The sequence below is a fragment of the Pelophylax lessonae genome (assembly GCF_965119305.1).
Source record: "Pelophylax lessonae genome assembly, chromosome: 6".
Classification (NCBI taxonomy): Eukaryota; Metazoa; Chordata; class Amphibia; order Anura; family Ranidae; genus Pelophylax; species Pelophylax lessonae.
In genome coordinates, this window is record NC_138773.1 from 187134360 (window position 1) to 187148639 (window position 14280).

General features: G+C 40.7%; 1 protein-coding gene across 1 annotated transcript in view; it reads left to right on the plus strand.

The window, feature by feature from the left end:
* LOC309557970 (aldehyde oxidase 1-like) overlaps positions 1-14280 on the plus strand; it is a 159072-nt gene that overhangs the window by 91782 nt on the left and 53010 nt on the right. Inside the window, exon 21 of the mRNA XM_082260859.1 lies at positions 3898-4022. Within this exon, the coding sequence (XP_082116985.1) occupies positions 3898-4022 (125 nt within the window). The remainder of the gene's footprint in view (positions 1-3897; positions 4023-14280) is intronic.

Here is a 14280-nt window from a genome sequence, read left to right on the forward strand (position 1 = left end):
CCTGGACTGATGTATTGCAATAATTTTACATTTTTGTTTAAGGTTCACATTTAATTGTTAATCAATAGAGTTTTGAGAATTTAAAACATTTTTTAAATCCTAAACAAAGCATAACTTTAGATAGGAATTTACAACGGACAGTGTGAGCTGTTGGCACAATATGCTGAGTGGTAACAATTTCCCAAATTTTCCTTTGGGAATAATAAAGTATTCTGTAATAGAAAACTCTATGTACTAAGCATCAAAGTGGCATTCTGTCCACATTTTTTTCTAGGTTTGGATAGAGCAAGGGAAAGTTAAATCTTCTTCTGTTAAACCTTTAACCACTTGCTGACCTCCCTATAGCAGTGTTACTGCTAAAGGGTGATAGCTGTGCGCTGGATCGCATATATATGCATGATCCCACACTTCCACCTGCAGGGCAAGCATGCACGTGCTGATTCCTCTGTGATTATTCACAGCAGAAGCTTATCTGCGAGTGCTGCACACTAGATGTCCGCTGGCACCCACCAATCGTCGGGCAAAGACTCAGAACGGACCTCTGCCTATTTAAACAAAGCAGAACTCCCCTCTGATGGGGAGGAGAGATAGATTATGTTCCTGCAAAGCAGTGACTCAAATCCATCTCTTCCCCTAGTAAAAGCAGCATACATAGTAAACGCAAACACTGGCTAGGCACACATTTAACCCTTTGATGTTTAACCCCTTCCCAGCCAGTGACAGTACAGTGAGAGTGCATATTTTGAGCACTGATCACTGTATTAGTGTCACTGGTTCCCAAAAAGTGTCAGGTAATGTCTGCTTGTCTGCCACAATATCACAGTCCTGCACAAGTTGCTGATCACACCAATACTAGTATAAAATAAAAATCCAGTATATCCCGATGCTATAACGTTTGCGTAAACCAATCTATATACACTTATTGGGATTTTTTTACCAAAAATAGCCAAATACATATTGGCCTAAATGTACGAAGAAATTCGATTTTCTTTCAATTTTTTTTTCATGTTTTGTAGCAGAAAGTAAAAAAAAGTTTGTTTTTTTGTTTTTTAAAAACGGTCCATGATTTTTTTGTGCATAGCACAACATTAAAAAAAAAAAAACTCACTGGTGATCAAATGCCACCAAAAGAAAGCTCTATTTGTGGGAAAATAATGACATAAATTTTGTTTGGGTACAGCCTTGCATGACTGCGCAATTGTCAGCTAAAATGACACCGTGCCGTATCGCAAAAAGTGGCCTGGTCATGAAGGGGGTAAATCTTCCAGAGGTCAAGTGGTTAAAGAAGACAGATGTCAGCCGACAGCAGGCTAAGGCTGAATACAGGTCACAGAAGTGCAGAACTAAGTGCACTCTAGTGACCCACAGGAGGAGTAGGGGGAAAGGATTTGGCTGTACTTCTCTTGCACTCCTGTGACCCCCGTATTCAGCTTCAGCCCGCTGTTGGCTGATGTCTCTGAGCTGATGCAGACGCTGGAATGATTCTAACTTTAATCCTGACAGCCCAGCACTCCAGTGAGTGCTGGAGGGGCAGAGCAGAGAGTTAGTGACTAATGGACTTACTGAAAACCGAGAACCGCTCAATCAGTGGTCATGTGATCACTCAGATGTCAGTATTAGAGCTGATGGGGGACAGATGCAGCATTTGACCAAGGCTGCATCCACCTAGGTAAGTATAATTTTTTTTTTTCCCCCATACTACTATTTTAATGCTTTTTGTCCCTGGAGACCGATGTCAGCGGAGTTGATCTTCAGCAAAACATTTTCTTGTATTAAGTAAAATACAAATATACCAAAAGTGTCAGGATCCATAATGGTAAAACAACAAATTGGGATGAAGTATTTATTTGGTTATGCTGCCATTTTAGGAGATTGGGCACTGCTAAACAAAGCAGAGAATACAGTCCAGTATCACCAAATCTCAAAACAATAACGGTACAGCGCTAAATGATTAGTTAATCCATAATTAAACCGGCTAAAGTGCACTAAGGGACTGTGTTTAAAGTGCATATATCTGTGCAATCTTACCAATGATGCTTAAAATGCAAAACTATATTGACATGTGCCAATAAAGTGCTTATGATGCAATACTATATAACAAAGTGCCAATCAAATTCATAGAATATACACATATAAATAAATACAATTAATGAAGAGTCCAAAGAGCTTGTGCAAATGCCTGTGCAAAAGATGCTTGGAAAAAGTGCTTGAACCAGTGCTTGAGGATAAGTATGTGTGCTTCCACCACCACCACACAAACGGTTGGCCTCTCACATGAAGCTTAGACCTGTGTGTCACCACCAGGTTAAATGAGCTTGGGTTATAAGCTCTTTTTTTCCTTTCCAGACCCAATTCGATCACTGCTGCTTGGTAACCTGGAAAAGCCATATACTGGAACAGTATTCCCATCATGGTTTTGTTTTGGCATGAAAAACAAAGAAGCACATGATCTAATGCTCACCGAATAACAATAAATTTATTGGGAATCCAATTGATAAAACACTCACATGAAATAGCATTAGTAATTAGTGCATATATGTACTATATACATACTACTACTACTATATACTACTACTATATGCACTAGTTACTAGTGCTATTTCATTCTGCAGCTTTTTTGAATCCACTGATCAGTGGCATTGCCAATGATGCTGTACCCAGACCCCACTGAGGAGGAAATAGGGCCAGTCTGAAATGTCATTTGACAGGTGCTTGAGGCTTATCATTTTTCAGGTCAGTGGCTTTAAAACGTATGGAGATTCCTGTGTTTACACTGATAGTGTAATGAAGCCATTACTGCAGAGAATGAATTGCTATGAAAAAATTCAACATAGGGTTGCAGAGCATGAACTCTGTTTTAAGTGATATGTGAAGGTAATAATCATTGCAATAAACATGTCAAACATCAGAGTTCTGCCTCTGAAAAAGAACTGCTAAGGCTGAGATCTGATTGTTATATTGTTGCAGAGACCGAACACCTCTCACTCCTTTTGTTAAATCCTAAATGTTTCCCTGTCCTTTTTTAATTTTATATTTTCTTGGAGTAAGGTTGCCTTTTGTACTCCTCATAATTTCTGCAAGAAGAGTAAGTTGGCAGTCCTGACCCATAAACATTCCTCCTTGGGCTAAAAAAAAAAATTGAGGTTGTTTTTGGGCCCAAGGCCCCCTTTCTTTACAAGGGGGTTTATCCTTCCACCAGTACATCTCTCAGCTAGCATTCCCTTAGACAGTTTGGCTCAGTTTGTTGCTCCTGAAGGTCCACACAGGTGACAGTCTGCTTCTCATTCCGCTATCATTAGCTGGATATGACAGCCCATCATTCAGGTTTACGACCTCAAGTGCAAGCTTCTCATTTTTCTCTGGCAAAGCTCAATCTGCTAGATCAGTTAGGGTTTCTTGGTCTTTTCATCATCAGGCATTTGATTAGTGGGGTTGCTGAGCAAAATCCGGTAACCCTATTGGTTTTTGTGGGACTGTTGGCCTTAATTTGCTCTGTTGCCCAGTTGGACTGCTTTTGGGTGTCCCAATGTTGATACTGATGCCTAAACATTTTTTACCCTAATTCAAGGAATGTATTAAGGTAAAAGATGTTTAGTCTTTAGACTCCATGTCAAAAATCTTTCTTAAATAGCAAGTTACCGCCTACTTAGACATTTGTTTATTCAGCATTAAAACGCTGATCTATCATTTCAAAAAGTTATTATTCTGGAATGGGATATTTGATAAAAAAAAAATTAGGAATTCATAGTATTTTTTTTTTTTTTTGCTCTGGGAAATTGCATTTTTTTTAGTTATGTAGATTTATTCCCAAACAATTCTCATCTGTTGTTTCTTTATCTTATCTCTAATCACTGATGTGAATCTGTTGGTTTTAAGGTACTTTTGGTAATTTTATAGGGGAGGTTCATATTGGTGGTCAGGAACAATTCTACATGGAAACACAATCTGTCCTTGTTGTGCCAAAGGGAGAGGATAATGAATTTAACATATACATATCTTCACAAGATCCCACCACTGCACAGGTTAGTTTCTTCATTCTTTAACAGTCTTTGCTAATCAGTTGTATAAGTTATAAGTGTAGAACTCAAATACTTTAGGATCAATCAACAAAGTTAATGCACCAGGACAAGTGACTTATTTTCAGTTGTGTCTAATTTAGAATTGAAAATCACTGTCCCATTACTAAAATAAAGGTGCTAAAACTTTGTGAATTGAGGCTGTAGACTTGTTATATGCTTTTTTTGAGGTCATTTGGCATCTGATGGCACCTGGATTATATCCTTTTTCCTCATGGGAACTGTGAAGGATGCAAGCCATTGGTGGCTAGCTAACTGGGGCAAGGTCCTTGACTGGTGTAGCAGGGAATGAGGGGGAGCTTACTACAAACAAGTAAGACTGGCTGTGAAAAACTGTTCCCAGCTCACACTACCTCTGGCCACCACTAGAGGGAGATTCCACTCCAATCTAGCTGGCTTACCACACCCAGGCAGATACAAAAGTTACAAGCAATCTGGTGCACTCTAGGGTTGGGGTGCAGTCTAACAATTGGCCCACTCTTCCTACCCCCACACATGCGCATACCAGACATACGACTCATAGTAACTTGAAGCCACCTAGCAGTTTGTCCTCTAACTGGTCTACTAGGCAACCATATGTGCCTAGATGACTGGCAGATCTGCTAGTTTACAATCTGCATGCAATTTTCCAACACACAATGCAATTGCATACAGATTAGTAAGGAACTTAGACAGAGCACATAGACACTTTAATGCAACATTATCTCAGAAGCCACAGAAGTACACAGAAGCCAGTTATAAAAGTGATACTTTTTTGTTTAAAAATAACAGAAATTTTAGATTTACCTGCCCTGTGTAGCGGTTTTGCACAGAGCAGCCTGGATCCTGCTCTTCTCGGGTCCCTCTTTGGTGCTCCTGGCCCCTCCTTCCTGCTGAGTGCCCCCACAGCAAGTCGCTTGCTATGGGGGCACCTGAGCCAAGCCGGAGCTCCGTGTGTCCATTCAGACATAGAGCCGCGGCTAGGCCCCACACCCTCTCTCTCCTCATTGCCTCACTAACTTAGACAGCAGCCAATGGCACTCTTCTGCTGTCTCAGCCAATGGGCTGCTGCACACAGAAGGGTTTTTTATCTTAATGCATAGAATGCAACTTTTAACAAGGTTCATCCTGCGACAAGAGCATGTCAGGAACTTCCACAATTTACCAATTGGACCAACTCTGTTAATCACGCCACCATATCGCATGCTGCTCAATTTATTAAAATATAGATGTGGGCTGGACTTTACTCTTCAACCAATCAAATCTAGGGGGGCGGTGGTTCTTCCTCTTTGCCCACTGTATGGTTTTATGCACTGAAGAGACCAGAGTTAAATGGGCCATGAATGGTTCTGCTAGCTGGGTCGAGGATAAGAATTTTAACAGCGTGTCAGTCCAATCGCAACAATACCAATCATTGCTTGGTTGTCCTGATCAGGCTCCAAATAACCGCTTTAGGGATTTCTTTTGGATTTCTATACACTAACTACACTGACCATTTTATTCATGAAACCCAAAAAGTGTACCATCAGAAGGTATTTTCATCTCTCTGCAACTAATTTTAGTTTTCTTTTGACCGGTAAAATAGATTTCTCTGACTTAAATCAATTGCTGGCAGATAGCTTGGTGCCTTCTCAATGTCCCCTGCTGGGCTTGCAGATTAAATGTCTAGGACTTTTCTTTGAGGCACGGATTACAATTTTATACCTCCCAGGACTGGGATAATTTTACTGGCACCTTGGTGTCAATCCTGGTCTACAGGCATCTGTCACCTTTCAACTTGTAATTTGGGGGCACCTGTTTAATATTAAGAGAATGTTGTAGCTGTAATACCACTAAATCAAATTATATCTTCAATCAAAAAATCTGTGCTTACGGGGGCGTGCCCGGAAGCGGTCATGTGAGGACGTGTTCCGTGAGCCTCGTGTGAAGACTCCTTCCCTACTCAGGAGCCTGCCCGAAGGTAGCCGGGAAAGCCCGCACTATGGCGGGATAGAGATGGTGCAAGCTATCGGACCTCCTCCACCCTCTCTCCATTGGTGATCGGCGGCGCCTGGTGATCGCGGCATACCTTGTAGCCCGGAAGCTACCCCGTGGGCTAGATACACGAGGTGGAGGTGGTGAATGGAGAACGCCACGGACCGAGGGTGCGGGGCAGCGAGGAGCGAGAGAGCTAACGGACATTCAATCTAAAGTAAGAGCAACAGCGGCTCCTATTGTGCTATTACAGAACTGTTGTTTAAACGGCTGAGATTTGGAAGGAGCCGGGGCCGTGCTCCCTCCAGGGACTTTTTTTTTCATTTGGCCGGCTGGGATTGAGAGAGTGGTGCTGTACGGTAAAACTACCACTACAGGCGAGCAGTAAATGCGGAGGGAACAGCCAGCAGGAAACAGGTGAAGAGAAGGGGAGTGGTGCAGAATGAACATGGGAAAGAAGCTGCTGCTGTTGTGATATCCTGTGTCCTGTGTCCCTCACTGGGCTTACCTCGCCTATAGATACTTGCAAAGGACTTGGAAGACTGTGTTTCCTTGTAGAGAGAGACCCCTGAGGAGGAGAGAAGTGAGTAAAACCGTGAGTGGAGTTCTATGTTGTCTCTTAAACTATTATATGCTATTGCAGATAGAGGATAGAGAATGCCTTGATATAATATATACAGATGGACATAAGGAAGCTAAGAAGAGGCGGTGATTGATAAGACTGGCAATAAAAGTAAATATTTACATTTCCCAAGGAGCGAGAGGGAACTGACAGAGCAAGCCAGCATATAAAGAGACAGAGATACTGTAAATTAAAGCTGAGAGCAATCCGAAAATAGGGTTGGGATGAGCATATGGTGAGAGGCATATAAATTAAGAGAAGAAAGAAACATACAGGGGATGATATAATATCTCAGAGAGTGGAAAGAGATTGGTGAGTCCCCTGGTCAGATATCACTGGCCTCCACGTGGCAAGGTAAAGAACTAATATGACCCTCACAAAAAAACGGAAAGCCAAAAAGAACACTATAAAAAACCCAGGGAAACCAGAAGGAGAGATAAGAAAATTCTTGTCCACAAGCCAAAGGTCTATAACAGCAAATAAAACGGCGGAGATGGGAGAGACACAAACAGATTGGGACTCCAGTGACATTATAGATTCTGGGGCCACATCACCCATAGGGGAAAGAGAGATGGGATCCAGTGCTAAAAATCAGATAGAGAAGAGTACACCCTTCCCAAATGACCAGTGGGCAGTGCAAATAGCGGAATTCAGAGCTATGATTAGTTCGCTTCCAACTAAAACCGACATGGAACAACTAGTAGGTCGAGTAGAGGAGACCCATAAAAAAGAAATTCAGCTTATTAAAAATGAGATGCAGGCATTATCTACCAGACAAAAGGAGGAAGGAGCAGAGATTGTGGCAATAAAAGGAACGGCTAACAATGATGGAGAAAAAGGTAGAACAACAGGAGGAAAGAGATGCTAAGCTACAGTTACAGATTGAAGATATGGAAAATCGTAGCCGTCGTAACAATTTAAGAATCAGAGGATTAACGGAGGCAATTAAAAACACGGAGCTGGAAGGAACAGTTAATAGGCTATTCAAAGATATCCTAGGGTCAAATCTCATTGGCAAGGTGGAATTGGACAGAATTCATAGAGTACCGGGGATAATGAAAAGAGACCAGGAAAAGCCAAGAGACGTAATCTGCAAAATACATTATTATGTGCAAAAGGAATTGATATTGAAAATGGCGCGAGATACCAGAGAATGGAAATTTGAGGGGATGTCTATCCAGGGTTTTTCGGATATCTCTAAAGGGACCCTACAGAGAAGAGCCATGCTGAAACCCATTTTGGAGCTAGCAAGAAGTAGAGGCTGTTCGTCTAGATGGGGCTTCCCGTTCACAGTAATCAATAATGATGGGCGATTTTTTACTTTGCGTGGCCTCCAAGATAGAGTGGCCCTGTTTGACTTTCTGGGATTCCCACCTGTGGAGGTCCCAAACTGGCTGGGAAGGATTGGTGGAACTATGCCGAGAGAATATACAAATCCTCGATGGACAGGAGGGAGGAGGGAGGAGAGAGACTGAGGCCTAAGGATAGTAGATCATGGGAATAGATTAGTATCTCATCTAGGGAATTTATGAAAGGAAAAGGCAAGGGAACCTTCTCTTTGGGGGGTCTTACCCCTTTTTTTTTTTTTTTTTCCCTGCACAGTGGATGCAGGGGTATATCACCCCTTTTGGATTAAGACACAATGGTGAGAGAGATTAGGGTTGGATGGGGGTCTCCTTACCCCCTCTCTCCCCCCTTTCTTTTTTTCTTCCTCTTTTTTTTTTTTTTTTTTTTCGCACAGCATAATTGGGGTTTTTTTTACCCCCATTAGGGTTTACACACACTTATACACTGGGAAGGGTTTTTTCCCTCCCCCCCCTTTTTTTTTTTTTCTTCACGATATAATTGGGGTTATTACCCCCATCAGAGTTGATACACATATAAACACTGGGTGGGTTTTTTTTTTTTTTTTTTTTTTTGGAATTAAAGGGGATACCCCCTACTGAAGATGAGACACTTGGAAGGGAATGTGATATGTTTGATGGTCTAGTATAAATCCTGTTTGGTTTAAGAGGTAGTATAGCAATTGGGAGGTAAAAGTTAACCTATCTGGACTGTTTATTATAATTTAGTACCTTATGGGATATACATGTTTCCTCCATTAGAACTGTTAATTCTGTTTATTGTTGTTAATGTAGGGTGCCTCCCATTCCCCTCCCCCGGGGTTTTTTTTTTTTTTTTTTTGTGTTTGCACACATGATATAATTGGGCTATTGCCCCTATTAGGATAGGCACAGATTTTTACACCAGACGGTTTTGTTGTTTTTATTTATTTTATTTATTTATTTATTTATTTTTTTGCTCACATGATATAATTGGGCTATTGCCCCTATTAGGATAGGCACAGACTGTTACACCAGGAGGTTTTGATGATTTTATTTTTAATTTTTTTTTTTTTTTCCCCGCACAGTACAACTGGGGTTTTTTCACCCCCATCAGGGTTTACACACACTTATACACTGGGAAGGGTTCTTTCCCTCCCCTCCTTTTTTTCTTTTTTTTTTTTTTTTTCTTTTTCACGATTTAATTGGGGTTATTACCCCCATCAGGGCTGATACACATATAAACACTATGTGGGTTTTTTTTTTTTTTTTTTTTTTCACGATATAATTGGGGTTATTTTCCCCCATCAGGGCTGATACACATATAAACACTAGGTGGGTTTTTTTTTGTTTTTTTTCACGATATAATTGGGGTTATTACCCCCATCAGGGCTGATACACATATAAACACAAGGTGTTTTTTTTTTTTTTTTTTTTATTTTTTTTTTTTTTACCACGGGGGAAGGTATGATCGGATATTAAGGCTCCAAAAGATGGTAGGAGGAAAAGAAAGAAACTCAATATGAGAGGAAGACAGAGAGGATATTGGGGTTAAAGAAAAGCCAGGGAGAAGGACCAGGAAGAGGCAAGATAATGTGGAGAGAAAGAGGGAGGAGGAAGAAGACGGGTATTAGAGATAAGGAAATATAAGGGAATAAGTAGAGTAGGGAGGGAGAAGCGAGGACATGGATGGCCGCTTAGGGTATTTGTCCCCTAGAAGTTAAAGAACACACCGGTGGCAGTAAAATGCCGTGTGTTGAAAGGATTTAAAATCCGACCTGTGGACCCCGACCAGGGTGAGTTGTGAACTTTCCCTGGGGGGGGGACCCATAGGGAACAGGGTGGGAGTGAAAGAGATAGAGACGAGTGCGGGGACAACAGTTGAGGGAGTGTTCAGTGGATTGGTGACAAATGTGGTGAAGAGAGGTATGTGTGTTGTGTTAAGACAGAGGTGATTGTGAGTACAAAAGACGGAGTAAGTGACGAGTGGATTGGTGACAAGTGCAGTAAAGAGGGGTGTGTGGATTTCCTTTTTTTTTTTTTTTTTCTCTCTCTTCTTTGCTCCCCGGTGGGTAAAATCTTCTTTTTCAGTTTCTTATACTTATAGATCTCCTCACAGTTGATAGCTTCAAATGGATTATATAAAGATTGTCTCTATGAATGTAAAGGGGCTAAATATACCCGAAAAAAGACGGATATTATTATCAGAACTTAAGCGTGTGAAGGCAAACATAGCGTTCATACAAGAAACACATTTTAAAACAGACAAACTGCCATACTTGAAAAATAACGCATTTCCACATAGCTATCATGCAACCTATACACAGTCAAAATCAAGAGGGGTGTCGATATTAATAGATAGTAAAATACCGTGGCAGTTGGAGGAGAAGTTAGGAGATGACAGTGGCAGATTTCTCTTTTTGAAAGGGAAAATGGGGGAAACCCGGATGACACTAGCAACTTTATATGCCCCTAATAAACAGCAGGATAGGTCTGTGGCCAAAACATTAAATACACTCAGAGATTTCTCTCAGGGACAACTGATTCTGGGGGGGATTTCAATACACCACTGTCTCCCATGGAAGATGCTTCTAGAGCTAAACATATATCTTCTAGAGTGATAGGAAGACGGATGATAAAAACATTGCATAAGGAACAGCTAATAGACATGTGGCGCCTCCAGCATCCAACTGAAAGAGAGTATTCATTCTACTCACACCCACATGGGAGTTACTCGAGGATTGATTTCTTCTTGGTGCCCCATGCTCATTTGCAGGCGGTTAGAAGTACGAGCATAGACAGCATTTCATGGTCAGACCATGCAATGATCTCTATGGAGTATAGAGCTTCTACAGTGGAATCCATGAAACAAAGATTTTGGAAACTCAATGAAAGTTTGCTACAGATAGAGGAAGTAAGAATAGAGGTACAGAAGGAACTTAAGGAGTACTTCGACCGCAATGACCAACCTGAATGCACTATTGGCATACTGTGGGAGGCACACAAATCAGTAATTAGAGGGATATTAATCAAGCATGGCGCAAGGATAAAAAAGGAAAGGAATAGGTAATTGCTTACATTATTAGATAAACTGAAAACACTAGAAACTGAGCATAAAAAGAAGAAGGTTAATGCAGCAATAGGGGAATTGAGTACAATAAGAAAACAGATAGTAGATCTAATGCAGTATAGAGCTAAAGCCTCCATACAAATATCAAGGAAAGTTACTTATGAGTCAGGAAACAAATGCGGAAAAACATTAGCAAGATCTATCCAGTGCCAAAAAACAAGGTCATATATCCCTCAGATAGTATCATCAGAAGGTATAAAAAAAGCAATACCAGAGCAAATAACAGAAGAGTTTAGGAACTTCTATTCATCGCTTTATAATTTACCGGATGTAGGAAAATCACAAACGGAAAGGGAAGAGTATTTAGCGGAATCAGGAATACCAAAACTCTCTGAGGAAGAGAGAGAAGACTTGGAAAGACACATCTCATGGGAGGAAATAAAGCAGGCAATGAAAAGTATGAAAAAAGGCAAGGCACCAGGCCCAGATGGATTGACACCACAGTACTTCCATGTATTGTCCCCCATTTTGGGACCATACATGGAAAGACTGTTTAACCAAAAGGGATTAGAAGGGACATTGCCTAGAGACACACTAATGGCTCATATAACATTAATATTAAAAGAGGGTAAAGACCCAGCTAGTTGCGGGAGTTATAGACCCATATCGCTTCTGAACACAGATTTAAAAATCTATACAAAAATTTTAGCGGCAAGAATGGCAAAGGTACTCTCAAAAATAATCCATTTTGACCAGGTGGGCTTTATGCCGGCGAGGGAAGCTAAAGATAGTACTACTAGGGTTTTAAATTTGATTCATATAGTCACCAAAGCAGAAACACCGGGCGTCATCCTGAGCACCGACGCAGAAAAGGCCTTCGACAGGGTCGAGTGGGCCTTTATGCTGTCGGTGCTCAAGTATATTGGAGTAGGAGAAATAATGCGAGGAAGAATAGCCAGGGTATATTCTAATCCAACAGCAAGGGTAAAGGTGAATGGGGTATTATCAGAGCCTTTAAGTATAAAAAACGGCACAAGACAGGGGTGCCCATTATCTCCCCTGTTATTTGCACTTACATTAGAACCCTTTCTGAGCAAAATCCGACTTAACCCGGATATAAAAAGGCGTCGCGGTGGGGAAAGAACAATATAAAATCGCAGCGTATGCGGATGATCTATTGTTCACTCTGACAGAGCCAGAAATTTTGATTCCGGTACTGTTGGAGGAATTCAAACGGTATGGAGATTTATCTAATTTCAAAATTAACTATGGGAAATCTGAAGCATTGGGAGTTGGAGTAGCAAAGGTAAATAAGGATAGATTAAAAAGTAATTTCAGACTCGCATGGGTAGAGAAAGCTGTGAAGTACTTAGGGACGTATATAACTGCAAATCTGACCCAAATATATGAGCTAAATTTAATTCCCCTGATTGAAGAGACAAGGAAAACACTGGAACAATGGAGAGGAGGTCTCCAGTCATGGTTTGGCAGAGGGAATTTAATAAAAATGAATGTTCTACCAAAATATCTATATATGATGAGAGCACTCCCAATCCAGATACCAAATAGGGTCCAAAATAGAGCAAGCGCAGACTACAATATCATTAAAGAGAGCGATCTGGTGTTATAAGTCACTCCCTAAAACTTTGAAGATACACCCTATATTGGGAAATACACTAAGGATAGGGTATCAGCAGTCTCTAAGACAGAACCTAACCACAGCAGAATCTCCGCTATACCCGATCTTAGGGAACCCCGAGTTTGCACCTGGCCTAGATAGACAACATTTTAAAAAGCTAAGAGAAACAGGGCAAGAGAGTATCAGATTTTTTGCGAATCAACAGATGTGGCCTACAATCGCTAGGTTAACAGAAGAGGAGGGACCGTATGGTCTTCGTTTATGGGAGGCACTGCAACTACAACATTTTCTGGAGTCATTACCCGATCCTGAAAAATTTAAGAAACCATTAACACACTTTGAAAAGCTATGTGAGAAAATAGGAGGCGTAGAACGGCCACTTTCTAGCTTATATAAAGTATTGATCACGCCACTAAACCAGCCAAGATTAAAATGGCTGGAAAGGTGGAAACAAGAACTAAAGGTAAACATAACGGAAATACAGGAACAAAGGATGTTTAGGGCAATATTTAGACCAACAAAATGTACCAAAATTCAAGAAACAAACTATAAGATTTTAACTAGGTGGTACAATACGCCAGATAAGATGCATAGGTGGTATACGCTAGAATCAGATAGATGCTGGAGATGTGAAGAAGGAGAAGGATCACTATTTCACATTTTTTGGACCTGCCCGGAAATAAGAAAATATTGGTCAGAGATCGGAAATATAATTAAAAAAGTAACAGACTATAAAATTGAGGGAGATGCGGCGCTATGCTTATTACAGATATCAGAACTATCAGTAAGGAAATATGAAAAATCAGTATTACCCCATATGTTGAATGCAGCAAGAGCCTGCATACCCCAATATTGGAGAAGGAGACAAGCTCCTTCGGTATGGGATTGGGCTAGGAAACTAGAACATATAAATAAAATGGAAGATTTAGTGCTTTCTTCACAACACAAACAGGAACAATATAAATTGTTATGGAGAAATTGGAACATATTTGTAGCCTCGGAGGAAGGGAGACAATTGTTAAGTCCACTACCCTAGATTAGTGAAGCTTTATGGATCAGGAATTTTTAGTGGGACTGAGGGAAGTGGAGAGGGAAGGGGAGGGGGGTAAGGAGGGTTCCTCCTCCCCCCTTTTTTTTTTTTGTCTGTGTGTGTGTTGTTGCGTTTGTGATTATGAGATGAGAGATGCAGGGGTGTGTGTATGGTAGTGAATGAGTAGGAGGTATGAATGTTGGGTGGGAAGGGAGGGAAGGTTGAGGAGTTGGTGAGAAAAGGGGAGGAATATATGAGTAGGAAGAGGAAGGGCAACAAAATAAATCCTTTGATATGGGATCATTTGATTTACAATCCTGTGAAAGGAAAAGAGACAAGGTGGATATAAATAGAATTAGAGAAGGAGACTTAATATCTTGATAATACCTTGTACCAGTAAATATCAGTTAAAGGAATGTATATGAATGGAGAGAGGATCGTAACAGACCTCAGTAAAAGTTGAAATAGACGACTCCATATCTTGTTAACCTTATTTTATGTAAAATGTTATGTTTTGTAAATAACTTTCCTTAAAATCAAAATAAAATAATTACAAAAAATTATATCT